The sequence below is a fragment of the Scyliorhinus canicula genome, chromosome 2, assembly GCF_902713615.1.
Source record: "Scyliorhinus canicula chromosome 2, sScyCan1.1, whole genome shotgun sequence".
Lineage (NCBI taxonomy): Eukaryota > Metazoa > Chordata > Chondrichthyes > Carcharhiniformes > Scyliorhinidae > Scyliorhinus > Scyliorhinus canicula.
In genome coordinates this window covers 262,258,516-262,276,382 of record NC_052147.1, presented here as the reverse complement: position 1 = coordinate 262,276,382, position 17,867 = coordinate 262,258,516, and the positions used below count along the sequence as shown (strand labels likewise).

The window sequence follows — 17,867 nt, the reverse complement described above, 5'->3', positions numbered from 1 at the left end:
CGTTAATGGTGGATGGAGTGGATATTAAAGATTGGTAGATGAGGTACCAATCAAGCAGATTACTTTGTCCTGGATGGTGTCAAGTCTCCGAAAATGTCTCCTGACACAGTATGTAGATAGGCCAACGAGAGGCAAGGCCATATTGGATTTGGTACTGGGTAATGAACCAGGACAGGTGTTAGATTTGGAGGTAGCTGAGAACTTTGGTGATAGTGACCACAATTCGGTTACGTTTACTTTAGTGATGGAAAGGGATCGGTATATACCGCAGGGCAAGAGTTATAGCTGGGGGAAAGGCAATTATGATGCAATGAGGCAAGACTTAGGATGCATAGGATGGGGAGGGAAACTGTAGGGGATGGGCACAATTGAAACGTGGAGCTTGTTCAAGGAACAGCTACTGCGTGTCCTTGATAAGTATGTACCTGTCAGGCAGGGAGGAAGTGGTCGAGTGAGGGAACCATGGTTTACTAAAGTAGTTGAATCACTTGTCAAGAGGGACAAGGAGGCTTACGTAAAGATGAGACGTGAAGGTTCAGTTAGGGTGCTCGAGAGTTACAAGTTCGCTAGGAAGGACCTAAAGAGTGAGCTAAGAAGAGCTAGGAGGAGACATGAGAAGTCTTTGGCAGGTAGGATCAAGGATAGCCCTAAAGCTTTCTATAGTTATGTCAGGAATAAAAGAATGACGAGGGTAAGAGTAGGGACAGTCAAGGACAGTAGTGGGAAGTTGTGCGTGGAGTCCGTGAGAGATGGGAGAGGTGCTAAATTAATATTTTTCCTCAGTATTCACACAGGAAAAAGACAATGTTGTCAAGGAGAATACTGAGATACAGGCTACTAGACTAGAAGGGCTTGAGGTTCATAAGGAGGAGGTGTTAGCAATTCTGGAAAGTGTGAAAATAGATAAGTCTCCTGGACCGGATGGGATTTATCCTAGGATCCTCTGGGAAGCTAGGGAGGAGATTGCTGAGCCTTTGGCTTTGATCTTTATGTCATCATTGTCTATAGGAATAGTGCCAGAAGACTGGAGGATAGCAAATGTTGTCCCCTTGTTAAAGAAGGGGAGTAGAGACAACCCCGGTGACTATAGACCAGAGAGCCTTACTTCTGTGGGCAAAGTCTTGGAAAGGTTTATAAGAGGTAGGATTTATAATTATCGGGAAAGGAATAATTTGATTAGCGATAGTCAGCACGATTTTGTGAAGGGTAGGTCGTGCCTCACAAACCTTATTGAGTTAATTGAGAAGGTGACCAAACAGGTGGACTAGGGTAAAGCAGTTGATGTGGTGTATATGGATTTCAGTAAAGTGTTTGATAAGGTTCCTCACGGTAGGCTATTGCAGAAAATACAGAGGCATGGGATTCAGGGTGATTTAGCAGATTGGATCAGAAATTGGCTAGCTGGAAGAAGACAAAGGGTGGTGGTTGATGGGAAATGTTCAGCCTGGAGTTCAGTTACTAGTGGATCTGTTTTGGGGCCACTGCTGTTTGTCATTTTTATAAATGACCTGGAGGAGGGCGTAGAAGGGTGGGTGAGTAAATTTGCAGATGACATTAAAGTTGGTGGAGTTGTGGACAGTGTGGAAGGATGTTGCAAGTTACAGAGGAACATAGATAAGCTGCAGAGTTGGGCTGAGAGGTGGCAAATGGAGTTTAATGCAGAAAAGTGTGAGGTGATTCATTTTGAAAGGAATAACAGGAAGACAGAGTACTGGGCTAATGGTAAGATTCTTGGTAGTGTGGATGAGCAAAGAGATCTCGGTGTCCATGTACATAGATCCCTGAAAGTTGCCACCCAGGTTGATAGGGTTGTTAAGAAGGCGTACGGTGTGTTAGCTTTTATTGGTAGAGGGATTGAGTTTCGGAGCCATGAGGTCATGTTGCAGCTGTACAAAACTCTGGTGCAGCCGCATTTGGAGTATTGCGTGCAGTTCTGGTCGCCGTATTATAGGAAGGATGTGGAAGCTTTGGAAAGGGTGCAGAGGAGATTTACCAGGATGTTGCCTGGTATGGAGGGAAGACCTTATGAGGGAAGGCTGAGGGACTTGAGGCTGTTTTCGTTAGAGAGAAGAAGGTTAAGAGTTGACTTAATTGAGGCATACAAGATGATCAGAGGATTAGATAGGGTGGACAGTGAGAGCCTTTTTCTTCGGATGGTGATGTCTAACACGAGGGACATAGCTTGAAGTTGAGGGGAGATAGATATAGGACAGATGTCAGAGGTAGGTTCTTTACTCAGACAGTAGTAAGGGCGTGAAATGCCCTGCCTGCAACAGTAGTGGACTTGCCAACATTAAGGGCATTTAAATGGTCATTGGATAGACATATGGATGATAAGGGAATAGTGTAGATGGGCTTTAGAGTGGTTTCACAGGTCGGCGCAACATCGAGGGCCGAAGGGCCTGTACTGCGCTGTAATGTTCTAAGTTCTAAGTTTCTTGAGTGTTGTTGGAGCTGGGATAGTGGAGAGTATTCCATCACACCACACCCCTGACATGTGCCTTGTAGGTGGTGGATAGTATTTGGGGAGTCAGGGGGTGAGTTAGGCTTAGAGTCAGGAATGACCAGCCTCTCATCTGCTCTTGTCACCACAGTGGTCATATGGATGGTCCACTTCAGCTTCTGGCCAATGGTAACCCCCACAATGTTGATAGTGAGGGACTCAGTGATGGTAATGCCATTAAATGTCATGGGGAAATGAGTGGATTTATCTTCTCTTCTTGGATATGGTCATTTCCTGGCATTTATGTGGTGCGAATGTTACTTGGCACTTATCAGCCCAAACCTGACTGTCACCCAGGTCTTGCTGCATATGGGCACAGACTGCATTAGTATCTGAGTATGCAATTATCAGTGAACATCCCCGTTCTGACCTTACGATGGAGGTCATTGATGAAGCAACTAAAGATAGCTGGGCTTAGAACACAACCCTGAGTAACTCCTGAATTGATGTCCTGAGATTGAGATGATTGACCACCAACCAGCACATTATCTTCCTTTGCTCTAGGTGTGAATACAGCTTCTCCCCCTCCTCTCCCCAAATTTCCACTGACTTCAGTTTGGCTAACTGCGTGATATTATACTCAGTCAAATTCTGCCATGACTTCAAGGGCCATCACTCTCACCCCCTGGAATTTATCTCTTTCGTTAATGTTTGGACTACGTCTGCAATGCGACCAAGAGCTGAGTGGCACTGGCGGACCCCAAACTGAGCAGCAGTGAACATGTTGTTGCTGACTAGGTGTTGCTTGAAAGCACTGTTATGGACCCATATTTCATTTTTGCGGATGAGCGAGAATAGACTGATGGGACGGTGATTGTTTGGGTTGGACTTGGCCTGCTTTTGTGGACAATGAAATGAAATGAAATGAAAATCGCTTATTGTCACGAGTAGGCTTCAATGAAGTTACTGTGAAAAGCCCCTAGTCGCCACATTCCGGCGCCTGTCCGGGGAGGCTGGTACGGGAATCGAACCGTGCATCTGGCCTGCTTTAAAAGCCAGCGATTTAGCCGAGTGAGCTAAACCGGGTAGATGCCAGTGTTGTGGATTTACTGGAACAGCTTGGCCAAGGGAACAGCTGATTTTAGAGCAAAAGTCTTCAGCAGTATTGCTACAATGTTATCAGGGCCCATAGCTTTTGTGGTGTCCAGTGCCTTCAGCCGTTTTTTGATATCACTTGGAATGAATCAAAAACTGGCATCTGTGACACTGGGGGTTAAGGTGGAGACTGAGATGGACTCTCTGCTTGGCATTTCTAGCTGAAGATTGCTGCAAATGCTTCAGCCTTGTCTTTTGCACTAATGTGCTGGGCTTCCCCATCATTGAGGGTGGGAATATTTGTTGAGCCTCCTGTTAGTTGTTTAACTGTCCACCATTATTCATGTCTGGATATGGCAGGTCTGCAGAAGTTAAATCGGATCCATTGGTTGTGGGTTGGCTTCGCTCTGTCTATTGCCTGCTGATTTAATTGTTTGGCATGCGTGTCGTCCAGTATTGTAGCTTCACCAGGTTGGCATCTCATTTTTGGGTATCCCTGGTGCTGCTCCAGGTATATCCTCCTGCACTCTGCATCAAACCAGGGCTGATTCCCCTAGCTTAGTAGTAATGGTAGAGTGGGGAATATGTTAGGCCATGAGGTTACAGATTGTAGCTGTATCCAATTCTGCTGCTGCTGATGGCGCACAGCACCTCATGGAGGCACAGCTTTGAGTTGCTAGATTTATTCAAAATCTATCCAATTTGACACAGTAGTAGTGACATATAACATAATGGAGAGTATGCTCAATATGAAGACGGGACTTTGTCTCCGCAGGGATGGTGCGGTGGTCACCCCTACCCATTCTCTCACCGCAGATGCATCTGCAGTAGGCAGGTTGTTGAGGATGTGGTCAAGTAGGCTTTTCCTTCTTGTTGGCTTCCCCAACACAGGCTGCAGACTCAGTCTAGTAGCTGGATCCTTTAGGCCTCGGCCAGCTCAGTCAGTAGTGGTGCTACCGAGCCACTCTAGGTGATGAACATCAAAGTCCCCCACCCAGGGTAAATGTTATGCCCTTGCCACCTTCAGTGCTTCCCCGAAGTGATGCTCAATATGGAGGAATACTGATTCACCCGCTGAATCGTGAACCATCATCACAATCAGTCCCTTCTTCCTCTTTGCTACCAATCCTCATAATGGTTCCCTTAATTTGTTCCTCTCTTGCTGAGACGTTGACTTAAGCAACAGTACAGATTTGCAGGGTCAGGTAGATTTCCAATACCTTCTCCTTGTCTTCTTTAATTAAATCAGCTTACGGTGTATCTGTAAATTGTTCAGTATTATAGTCAAACCCAATCCAATCCACACTCAAAGTTCAACATGCCATTACTTTCCATCTAGGATCACTTGACAGAGGTGATGGGTGAACACACAAAGTTAATCTTTGCTCTTTTATGCAGCTAAGCCTGTCTCCAGAATTTGGGTGGGTCTTTGCTGGGGGAGCCTGTAGCCCTACTTCACTTCCAGCAGTGTGATAACTAAACCATGGCTTCTCGGCTTCTAACATTAGCCTTGTGCATAAAGAGCTCGGAACTCGCTATTATTCAAAATGCAATCTAAATGAAAATTAATGACAAAGCTAAAGGAATTTAAGAAACTTCCGAATGATGGATACACAGACTCCTAAGGTAACTTCTTAAAAAGACAATCATTCATTCTGACATACCTACTTCAAGATGTCTTCTCTTAATATCCATTACATTTCCTTTTGAATCTTTTTCTTGCATCTTGTTAAAGTCAAAAGTGCACAATTCGCCGTTTTTCTTGCAAACTAAAGTTTTCTTTTTGTCCTGGTAAGCTTTCTCAAGGTCGTAGTTTAAAGATTGGTCATATGACTGATCTGCTTCACCATTCACAAACTCCCACTGGACAGATTTCTTCAACTGGGTCTCTTCTTGCTTTCTGTCCTCTCTTACTTTGGCAGCCTGGAGCATGGAGTTCACTTCCACAATGGACTCCAGAATATCGGCAATGTGTCCATCTATGGTTATTTTCGTTTTCTCAATTTCAACTTTCAGTTGAAGTTTCTCACAGAGATCCACGATCTGTTGTCTTTCGTCACCCGAGAAGGCTGTATATTCACTGCTTATAACCCTGCTTCCACAGTTCTCTTTAATGACTGATTCGATATCCTTCTGAGTCTCAGCAATGCCATTCTTTGTTATACCATGTACCTCAGCGATTCCAATCAAATGCTTTGCCGCTCTCAGAATGATTGGATAAACAGGCTGGACTGCATGAACTGGTTTGACCGGAAGAACCATTGGTGCTGAAAAAAAAATTAAATTAAATTTACATTCACAAAGATATATCTAAAAAATACTTGCGTGCATACTTCCTGGCAAATACTTCCATTGCGGAAAAATGTATCAATACTGGAAATTTAAGACTAAGTACCAGAACATGTGATTTTAAATGAAGAACGCCCTTGGCCCCTAATGCCACTTTATCTAGTCTCCTGGGAAGGCTGCACAACCACGTTGGCTCTCCCTCTCATCTACCAAAATCTTAATAATAATCTTTATTAAGTGTCGACTCACATTAACACTGCAATGAAGTCACTGTGAAAATCCCCTAGTCGCCACACTCCGGCGCCTGTTTGGGTACACTGAGGAAGAATTCAGAATGTCCAATTCACCTAACAAGCATGTCTTTCGGGACTTGTGGGAGGAAACCGGAGCAAACCCACGCAGATACGGGGAGAACGTGCAGACTCCGTACAGACAGTGACCCATGCCGATAATCGAACCCGGGTCCCTGGCACTGTGAGGCAACAGTGCTAACCACTGTGCGACTGAAGAGTAACAGAAACTCTGGGAAAAGTTATATAAATCCCGTTTACAACACCTTTCCTCAATTTCTATAGTCCTTCTGTTGAAGCAATGGCGAATTAACGGGAGAAACATTGTTAAAATTCACTCTCTCGGTGAAGCACACAGGAAATCGTCAAGTGTTTAATAAACATAACTACCCAAATGTCAGGAGCCAGTTAAATTTTTCTAATGCTATGGTTCAATCACAAAAATGAACAAGCAATCTGACTTTGGTTAAAAAAAATAAATTTGATACATTTTGATTCTGCTCACTCGCTCACTTTGTATTCCCTCTTTCTTGTCTTTACTGGTGTTATTTGCTTTAAATTTAGCTCTATTTTATTTTTCCAATTTGTCTTTCTGATTCTTTCTACGTAAGTTACCCTTGGAGTCTAGGAATACAAAAGCACACAAGCTAAACCATGGTTCCATAAAAACTAATTAAATATAGACACCCCCCCCACACCCTCCGAAAGAGCAATCCGAACCTCTCCAATTCAGATGGAGTTACATGGAGATCCTGCAATACGGAACATGCAGAAATGTCCAAATGCCTACAGGATGATTCATTATTGACAATAAACAGTGCCCCTTCAGAACATACCAGACATGAATTTGGCTGACAGTATGAAAATATTAGTAGATTTGTGCCCAGAATAGACAGAAATCTCTTCCATTACGGTATACTTTTCAAGTGGAGAACGTGTAATAAAAATGGGCAGTGTTAATGTAAGCTGACTTGTGACAATAATAAAGATTATTATTAATATCACACTTTGACTTTGATATAGGTTGCAATATAATAATCTTTATTCGTGTCACAAATAGGCAAATAGTGTCATATTCCAGTGCCTGTTTGGGTATACTGAGGGAGAATTCAGGATGGTCCAATTCACCTAACAGCACGTCTTTCAGGAGTTGTGGGAGGAAACTGGAGCACCCGGAGGAAACCCATGCAGACACGGGGATAACGTTCAGACTCCCACAGATAGTGACCTAAGCCGGGAATCGAACCGGGATCCCTGGCACTGTGAAGCAACAGTGCTAACCACTGTGCTACTGTGCCGCCCCTCCAGCCCAGAATGACAAGGCAACCTTCTTATCTTTCTGTAGACTTTTCAATGAGACTTTGTCCCAGCAGTTTAGTCAAACATTAGGCCCTCAAGCTCTCACCCTTACACACACTCACCCACTCCCCATGATGCATAGATGCCAGCTCATGCCGGTCAATTTCCCCCCACCCATTCCCAATGGGGCTTCATACCCTACATGACAACCATTTCCATCTACCTACCTCCATGATCCTTTGCAGCCTCATACCAACTAAATGTCAACCCATGCCAACCCACCCTCCATGATTTGCCCTTAAATCCTCCATCAAATCAGCCAAATCCACCAGTAGTAAAGCTTTTGGAGCCATGCTGTGATTAAATAAAATAAAGTTCGAAATATCTAATAAAAATGTCACAGGATACACAGGAGAAGGTAGTATCAAAAACAGGAGTGGGAGAAGGGAAGGTCTTGGAAATTTATAAAGAGTCATGGAAAGGGAGGGAGCCCAGATAGGGGAGGTAAAATGCAAGTGGGAAGATGAGCTGGGTAAGGAGTTAGAGGCGGGTCTATGGGCCGATGCTCTGAGTAGAGTCAGCACATCCTCATCATGTGCCAGGCTCAGCCTGAGACAATTCCAGGTGGTTGACCGGGCACACATGATGGTGGCCCGGATGAGCAGATTTATTGAAGGGGTGGAGGACAGGTGTGGGAGTTGTGCGGGAGGGCCCACGAATCATGTCCACATGCTTTGGGCATGTCCGAAGCTTAGAGGATTTTGGCAGGGGTTTGCGGATGTCATGTCCACGGTACTAAATACGAGGGTGGCGCCGAGTCCAGAGGTGGCGATTTTTGGAGTGTCAGAAGAACCGGGAGTCCAGGGCGCGAGAGAGGTTGGCGTTTTGGCCTTTGTCTCCTTGGTAGCCCGGAGACAGATCCTGTTAACGTGGGGGGACTCGGAGCCCTCAAAGTCGGCGGTATGGGTTAGCGACATGGCCGGGTTTCTCAGGCTCGAGAAAATTAAGTTCGCCCGAAGAGGATCAATGTTAGGGTTCGTCCGGAGGTGGCAGCCGTTTATCGACTTCTTCTGGGAAAACTAAGGGGGGGGGGGTCAGGAACGCGGGGGAGGGGGGGTAAGGGGAGTTAGTGTAGTTTAGTTTAGGCGGGATCAGCAAGAGGAGGTGGTGGGACTGGGGAATTGTGTGTATAAGCCATGTTGGCTGGGTATGGTTGTTGGTTGGGGGGGGGGGGGTGTTATTTATTGAGTTATGTTTACATTTGCATTTGTTGTTATAAAATCAGAAATGCCTTAATAAAATGTTTTCAAACAAAAAAAATTCACTATCTGAAAAAACATTTAGTTTTAAAAATGCATTCATGGGATGTGGGTTATTGTTGGCTGGGCCAGCATTTATTGTCCATCCCTGAAGGCATTTATGAGTCAACCATGTTGTCGTGGATTTGGAGTCACATGTAGGCCAGACCAGGTAAGTATGACAGATTTCCTTCCCTATAGGACATTAGTGAACAAGAAGGGTTTTAACAAAAGTCAATAATGTCAGAGTCATCTTTAGACTTTTAAATTGAATTCACATTTCACCAACTGCCATGGTGGGATTCGAACCAGGGTTCTTCGAGCATTACTGTGGGTCTCTGGATTACTCCTTGCCTTCCCTCAAGCCATTCAAAACATTTAAATTCCCTCAAAGATAACCCCTTATAAGAGAAACAGATGTATCATACTCAACATGCTAATCCTTTAATAATGTCTTTGTGCTGTCAATCAAACTTTGAACTTCCAACTCCCTTCTAAGATAATGATAGGTTATGTAAATCAACTAAGCATAAACAATAATTCCCTGCTGGGTCACTGTCTGTGCGGAGTCTGCACGTTCTCCCCGTGTCTGTGTGGGTTTCCTCTGGGTGCTCTGGTTTCCTCCCACAGTCCAAAGACGTGGTTAGGTGGATTGGCCATGATAAATTGCCCTTGGTGTCCAAAAATGGTTAGGAGGGGTTATTGGATTATGGGGATAGGGTGGAAGTGAGGGCTTAAGTGGGTTGGTGCAGACTCGATGGGCCGAATGGCCTCCTTCTGCACTGTATGTTCTATGTTCTAGTAAAATATAATGATAACTATGTTAATGCCAACAAACACCTGCAATAACTGCTAGAATATATGTTTTTATCTTTCACTGACACAGGCCACCTATTTTTTAAAGTCTGGGGGATTTAAATAACTTTTCAACTTGACAGTTTTATGGACCTTCATGAGGACGGTCATCTACTCTAAAGATTGAATTCACATTTCACCAACTGCCATGGTGGGATTCGAACCAGGGTTCTTAGAGCATTACCCTGGGTCTCTGGATTACTCCTTGCCTTCCCTCAAGCCATTCAAAACATTTAAATTCCCTCAAAGATAACCCCTTATAAGAGAAACAGATGTATGATAACTCAACCCACCCTTCGACATAAGGTGCAGTGCAAATTGGGTTTGGGTTCACTACTCAGTTCAAACGGCCCTACGAGTTTGATTTCTTGCCTGTATGAGTCATGTTCCCCCCACTCTTTCATTTACCAGCAAAATTGGATCTGTTGGAAATGTGGGCAGGGCTTCCAGATCCAGCTCCCAGCTGCCATTTTAGACGGTGTCTCCATGACTCCATAAAAATCCAGGCCTCAGTGTCAATTTCCACATGTATGATGGTGCCATCCACCTACACCTCACCACCACATCTACTGACCTCCTCCACTGACTACATTGTCAAACTGCTTGTCCCGGTAACCAGTACTACATGAGTAGAAATGCCCTCTGACTAAATATTGGGAACCCTGAGGCTTGCCTTTGGTCCATGCCACAAACTCCATTCCCTAGTCACTGAATCCATCCCATTCCCAATGGAAGCCGAACCAAACTTTGTTACCTATGTAATACTCAAACCCAAGATGGGCTTCTGCAATATCACAAAACTGCCTCCCTAACCTTTTTTTTTGTTTTTTTTATTCATTCATTGGACATGGGCGTCGCAGGCTCTGCACCATTTATTGTCGATCCCTAATTGCCCTTGAGGGGGCAGTTATGAGCCATCTACATTGCTTTGGGTCTGGAGTCACAGGTAGGGCAGCCCAGGTAAGGACAGCAGATTTCCTTCCCTGAATGGCATTCGTGAACCAGATGGTTTTTTATGACAATTGACAATGGTTTCATGGTCACTATTAGACTTTTAATTCCAGATTTGTATTGAATTCAAATTTCATGGGATTTGAACCTACTATTTTGAGCACTACTTTGGTCTCCGGTTTACTAGTCCAGTGACAATACCACTACGCCACTGCCTCCCCGGCATGGCTTGATTCTGGCCTTTCCTTAGCTTATCTGCTGCTGAAATCCTCACCATGCCTTTTTCACTTCCTGATTCAGATATTTCAACATCTCCTGCCCAGCCTCCTGCATGCTACCTTCTGTCAACTTAAGGCCATCTGAATCTTTGCTGCCTGAATACCTAACTTGCAAAAAGTCCCGTTCACCTATCACTTCTATACTAGCTGTCTACCTTAGCTCCCAGTTAAGCAATGATTATAAAATTAGCAACTTTGTTTTCAAATTACTCCAGCGCCTCTACCTCTGTAATATCCTTCAGCCTGCAATGCTACTATTCTGGCCTCTTGAGCATCTCCAATTTTAATTTGTCCACCATTGGCTGCCTAGCCAAATGCTTAAGACCTGGAATTTTGTCCCTGATTCTCTCTGCCTCTCCAGCTCTCTTTCCTCATTGTTACGAGCATAGCTGACATGACAGCACGGTGGCGCAATGTTTAGCATTGCTGCCTCACGGAGCCAAGTTCCCAGGTACGAGCCCGGCTCTGGGTCACTGTCCGTGTGGAGTTTGCACATTCTGTGCACGTGTAGTTTGCGTGGGTTTCGCCCCCACAGCCCAAAGATGTGCAGGGTAGGTGGATTGGCCACGCTAAAATTGCCCCTTAATTAGAAAAAGTGAATTGGGTAAAAAATGAGCACAGCTGATGTTAAGTGGTCGGGTATTCCAAATCCTAGAATGGAGGTTTGAAACACGTACTTAAACTCTATTTTGCAATTTGGTATAATGTGAGGAAAGATGTGGGGCTGGATTCTCCGCTCCCCGACGCCGAAATCGCGTTCGGCGACAGGGCGGAGAATCGGGAGCAGCACCGGTTTTTGAATTCTCCGCTCCCTGAAAAGCGGCGTAATCTAGGAGTACGTCGCGCCAATTATCCACCGCTTCAGGCCATTGCCTGAAGCGCTCTCAGAGATGCTCCATCCCAGACCGGCCGAATTCCCGACAGGGTGGGTTACGTGTGCTCACACCGTCCGGGAATCTCGTGTGACGGCTGCCGCCATAGTCGGGAGAGGGCCGATCGGCGGGCAGGGGGGGGGCTTCATTCGGGGCTGGGTGCATTGTGGGCTGGTGGTCTGGGACACGCAACCGTCCGATGGGGGACACTACCTTGGCAGTCCAGGTCCGCGGGTTGAGTCCGCCATGGAGCACGGCACAGCTGCTGCAGGCCACCTCCGTGCGCCTGCCGGGCCTCTGAACCTGAAGTGCTGGGGGCTGTATGGAAGCTGGACAGTATTTTACTGAGCTAATCCTCCGCAGACAACATCCTGTAAGTTTTAAACGACAGGCAAAATTCAGTAATAGTTGCCAAACCAGGCACCTATATCTTTTGGAATTGGTTTTTACTTCGGGAAGACAATTATCAACAGGCTTTTCTGCAGCCACTGCTTACTGGGGTCATGGTCTCTAAACAGCTGTCTTCCATGGAGTGGAAATTGCACCTGATAAAGAAAGAACAAAGAAAAGTACAGCACAGGAACAGGCCCTTCGGCCCTCCAAGCCTGCACCGACCATGATGCCCGTCTAAACTAAAATCTTCTACACTTCCGGGGTCCGTATACCTCTATTCCCATCCTATTCATGTATTTGTCAAGAAGCCCCTTGAACGTCACTATCGTCCCTGCTTCCACCACCTCCTCTGAAAGCAAGTTCCAGGCACCCACTACCCTCTGTAAAAAACTTGCCTCATACATCTCCTCTAAACCTTGCCCCTCGCACCATAAACCTATGCCCCCTAGTAATTGACCCCTCCACCCTGGGAAAAAGTCTCTGACCATCCACTCGGTCTATGCCCCTCATAATTTTGTAGACCTCTATCAGGTCGCCCCTCAACCTCCGTTGTTCCAGTGAGAACAAACCATGTTTATTCAAACGCTCCTCACAGCTAATGCCCTCCATACCAGGCAACATCCTGGTAAATCTCTTCTGCACCCTCTCTAAAGCCTCCAGATCCTTCTGGTAGTGTGGCAACCAGAATTGAACACGATACTCCAAGTGTGGCCTAACTAAGGTCCAAACAGCTGCAACATGACTTGCCAATTTTTATACTCAATGCCCCGGCCAATATGCCATATGCCTTCTTGACTACCTGTGTTGCCCCTTTCAGTGACCTGTAGACTTGTATACCTAGATCTCTCTGACTGTCAATACTCTTGAGGGTTCTACCATTCACTGTATATTCCCTACCTGTATTAGACCTTCCAAAATGCATTACCTCACATTTGTCCAGATTAAACTCCATCTGCCATCTCTCTGCCCAAGTTTCCAAACAATCTAAATCCTGCTATATCCTCTGACATTCCTCATTACTATCTGCAATTCCACCAACCTTTTTGTCGTCCGCAAACTTACTAATCAGACCAGTTACATTTTCTTCCAAATCATTTATATATACTACGAACAGCAAAGGTCCCAGCACTGATCTGTGCGGGACACCACTAGTCACAGCCCTCCAATCAGAAAAGCACCGTTCCATTGCTACTCTCTGCCTTCTATGACCTAGCCAGTTCAGCATCCATCTTGCCAGCTCAACTCTGATCCCGTGTGACTTTTGTACCAGTCTGCCATGAGGGACCTTGTCAAAGGCCTTACTAAAGTCCATATAGACAACATCCACTGCCCTACCTGCATCAACCATCTTTGTGACATCCTCAAAAACTCCTTCAAGTTAGTGAGACACGACCTCCCCTTCACAAAACCGTGCTGCTTCTCGCTAATACGTCCACTTGCTTCCAAATGGGAGTAGATCCTATCTCGAAGAATTCTCTCCAGTAATTTCCCTGCCACTGACGTAAGGCTCACTGGCCTGTAGTTCCCTGGATTATCATTGCTACCCTTCTTAAACAAAGGAACAACATTGGCTATTCTCCAGTCCTCCGGGACATCACCTGAAGACAGTGAGGATCCAAAGATTTCTGTTAAGGCCGCAGCAATTTCCTCTCTTGCCTCCTTCAGTATTCTGGGATAGATCCCATCAGGTCCTGGGGACTTATCCACCTTAATATTTTTCAAGACACCCAACACCTCGTCTGTTTGGATCTCAATGTGACCCAGGCTATCTACACACCCTTCTCCAGACTCAACATCCATCAATTCCTTCTCTTTGGTGAATATGCTGTTTTGCCTTTGATCTTCCCTTATCTGAACTAAGCTCCTCAGAAGTCAACTTAATTACCTTCAATTCATGAGTACACCTTTTAGGGTGCAATTGTGAAATTCATGCATCATATCCTCCTTTGAACGTCTAACATTTTTACTTGAACCCTTGACATTCTATTCCCGATTGTTACCAACTTTTCTTAGGTAAATATCTGTTTAACAGTGTTGCTAGGCATATCAACACATCAAAAGGATCAACCCTCTAAACTTTCTCTACCACTGCACAGTTTCCATTTTTAAATAGTGTCTAAAAACAGACAGAACTCATTCCCAATTACTCAATTTCCTTAATTTTCATATTATCACAATTTCCTAACATAATTTAAGAGATTCCTCAAAACCTACGTATTTGGCCAAGCCATGGACGTCTGCCCTAATATCTTTTTTGTGGTTTTGTGACAAAGTTTGCTTGCTAATGCTCCTGTGAAATACCATGGGATTTTTAAAAAGTTTACCCAATTATTTTTTTTTCCAATTAAGGGGAAATTTAGCGTGGCCAATTCCACCTAACCTGCCCATTTTGGGGTTCTGGGTGTGAAACCCACGCAGACACGGGGAGAATGTGCAAACTCCACACAGACAGTGACTCAGGGCCGGGATTCGAACCTGGGTCCTCAGCGCCGCAGTCCCAGTGCTAACTACTGCTCCACCGTGCTGCCCAGGATTTCTTTTTAGGACAAACAAGGTGCTATATAAATAGAAGTTGTTGTTATGGCAAAAATGGCTAATACAGCAAATGCGAGTATTACACAGGCCCCATGGTTCCTTCCCCGAGGTAATGACATATGTGAACCAAGAACGAATGAGGCTGACATGGAACAGCCTGATGTTAACGGCGCAAATTAAGGGCAATTACTGAACTGGGTTTCGCGATCATAGAAAACATCTGCGGGAGTATCGTGCAGAAATAGATCCTCACCCACAGTCTGTAAAGTCCTGAAACGCTGCTCCATACATTGGCGAAATGGAACCATCAATAGTGGATTGAACAAGATAATCCTTATCACAGAGAGGGAAGGTTGAACAAAGTCTACCACGTAATCACTTATTGCATCCAGGAGGGCATTTGCAATATCACTAGGATTCCGCTTTCCTTTACCTGAACAAAAAAGATTTGTGCGGTTAAATAGAGTGCAATGACAAAGTTCCACAAAAGAAAGGGTGTAAGGTAACAAAAATACAATATACTTAACTATACTGCTTTGCTGTCAATTATTGCTGTTGCATTTTTATTTTCAATTCTTACTTCAATTTTTCCCCTCATCCTCATTTTAAATGGCTACTTCTTTAATGGGGTATAATTTCACTGACGGTAATTAACTTGCAGTACTTTGCAGGTAACCGTTCTTCACACGTAAGAAGTGAGTGACAGCAAGCAGTGGTGGGAGCGGTGGGGGACGGGAGGACGGAATAATATCTCAACAATATCACGATAGGGCCATTTGCCAGCTGATAGCATGCTCATTCGTGAGTCCAGGAGTTTCAAATACCACGCCAGGATCTGAGCACCACAATTAGACTAGGTGCCATTGCTATACCAAGGGAGTGCTAGCCTGATTAAGGTACCATCTCTCAATTGAGATGCTTAACGAACGTGCCACTATTTGAAGAAGTGCAGGGAAATTATTCGTGGTCAATAATTCAAATCTGACTATGTTTAGTTCTAACTATTGGGCCACATGATGTTTAGCCAATAATCGGAGTGGACGCCGGGACGGCCCGCGACGTCGGTCCGACAGCGGGATGCGATTCTCCGGCGACCGGCCGGTCGGGGGCCGTTTAAAGGGACCCCCACAGCGATTCTCCATGGTCGAACGGCCGAGTTCCCGCAGGCGCGGTGACCATCCTGGTGGGGGGGATTAGATTCTGCGCACGATCTGGGGGTCTACCTTCTTCCGGGCTGTGTGGCTCCGCCATGTTGTGTGGGCCCGGCGCGGAATGCGCGGACCCGCGGCCGAAGTGCAGGGCCACCTATCGGTGCCGGTGTTGCGTGCAGTATTCCAATGCCATGCTGGCCCCCTGTGGGCTTATTGTCACAAGTAGGCTTCAAATGAAGTTACTGTGAAAAGCCCCTAGTCGCCACATTCCGGGGCCTGTTCGGGGAGGCTGGACCGGGAATTGAACCGTGCTGCTGGCCTGCCTTGGTCTGCTTTAAAAGCCAGCGATTTAGCCCAGTGAGCTAAAGCTGTTGATGCCACCGTGAAACACTCCAGTGTTTAGGCCGGCGTCAAGACTTAGCCGCAATTTCTGAGACTCCCGGTCATTAGCTTCACTGGTTGTAAAGCACTTTGGGATGTATTGTGGTAGTGATAGGAGATCGATAAATGCAAATGTTTTTGCTCCACTGGTTGGAGTCATACCTAGCACTAAGGACGTTGGTTGCGGTGATTAAATGTCAATCATCTCAGCTTCAGGACATCTTTGAAGAGTTCGCTTTGTAAGAGGCAGTGCGCTAGGCTCAATCATCTTCAGCTGTTTCATCAATGACCATCCTTCTACCATAAGGTTAGAAGTGGGGATGTTTGCTGATGACTGCATAATGTTCAGCACCATTCGCAGTTCCTCAGATACTGAAGCAGTCCATGTCCAGCAAGATCTGAATAATATCCAGGCTTGGGCTGACAAGTAATATTTGCGCCACAAAAGTGCCAGACAATGACCATCTCCAACAAGAGGTTATATAATCATTGCCCCTTGACATTCAATGGCATTACCATCGCTGAATCCCCTGCTATCAACATCCTGGGGGTTGCTATTGACCAGAAACTGAACTGCACTAACCATATTAATATTGTGGCCACCAGAGCAGGTTAAAGGCTAGGAATACTGTGGTAAGTAACTCACCTCCTGACTCCTCAAAGCCTACCCACCATATATAAGGCACAAGTCAAGAGTGTAATGGAATACTCTCTACTTTCCTGGATGAGTGCAGCCCCGACAAACTCAAGAAACTCAACATCATCCAGGACAAAGCAGCTTACTGGATTGCTCCTCCTTCCACAAACATTCAGACCTTCCACCACTGATGAATAGTGGTAGCTATGTGTACCAGCGACAAGATATACCGCAGGAACTTGCCAAGGCTCCTTAGACAGCACCTTGCAAATCCATGGCCACTACCATCCAGAAGGACAAAAGCGGCACATACCTGGAAACACTGTAAGTGTCCTTCCTGTTTGTTCCTGTTTATTCTCTTTGGCCTGTGCAATCAATTCAAGCAGATTCAATTCAATTCACACTGACCAGCACCAACGACAGAGATTGGCTGGGACCTGGTTTGATTAATTTGGCTGTTGGCCAATGAATTGGCCTAGAAGGCTGTGTGCTGCCTGGTAACAGATAGTGATTGGATCTGATCTCACTGCAATAGCCCAGGAAAAGACCCGCTATCCTCACTTCTCCATTTTTCTCCAGATATGTCCTGGCAGAGAGCCTGGATGAATCTATGCACAAGCCTATAGCCACCGAAGTTGGCCACTGCCCGACACAAAATGGAGAATTGAAATGCATGCAGGGAAAACAGGACAATGTAAGGAAAACAGGCAGGCTGCAGAATCTCCCTGTGTATTCTGTCTGCAAAGAAACCAGACAGCACTGAAACTAACAGTTGCGCATATTAATTGAGCGATTCCCGGTGATTCCCGGGCACAATGGACACAATCACGAATAACAAAGGTCAAGCCAGACTCTTAGGCACCAGCAGGAGTCCCGGACAATAAGTTACAAACAGCCCCAAGAACCGCCCAGCGATCTGGAAACAGCCCCAGTATTGGGGAATTCAAACCAATCGATTGGTATGAGGTCCAATCGCTTGCAAGCAGGTATAGGGTCTGCCCAGATGGGCGCGAAGCCCCTGTGACCTATAAAGGACAGATCCCAAGTCCAGTTAGCTCTCTTAGCCGGCCCTCCCAGCAGAACACCTTTGCAGCAGCTTG

At 45.6% G+C, this 17,867-nt stretch overlaps 1 protein-coding gene across 1 annotated transcript in view; it reads right to left on the bottom strand.

Moving 5' to 3' along the window:
• Positions 1–17,867, bottom strand: part of LOC119962324 (protein mono-ADP-ribosyltransferase PARP14-like) — a 111,458-nt gene that overhangs the window by 14,104 nt on the left and 79,487 nt on the right. Inside the window, 2 exon segments of the mRNA XM_038790305.1 lie at positions 5,203–5,805; positions 14,852–15,031. Of these exon segments, the coding sequence (XP_038646233.1) occupies positions 5,203–5,805; positions 14,852–15,031 (783 nt within the window).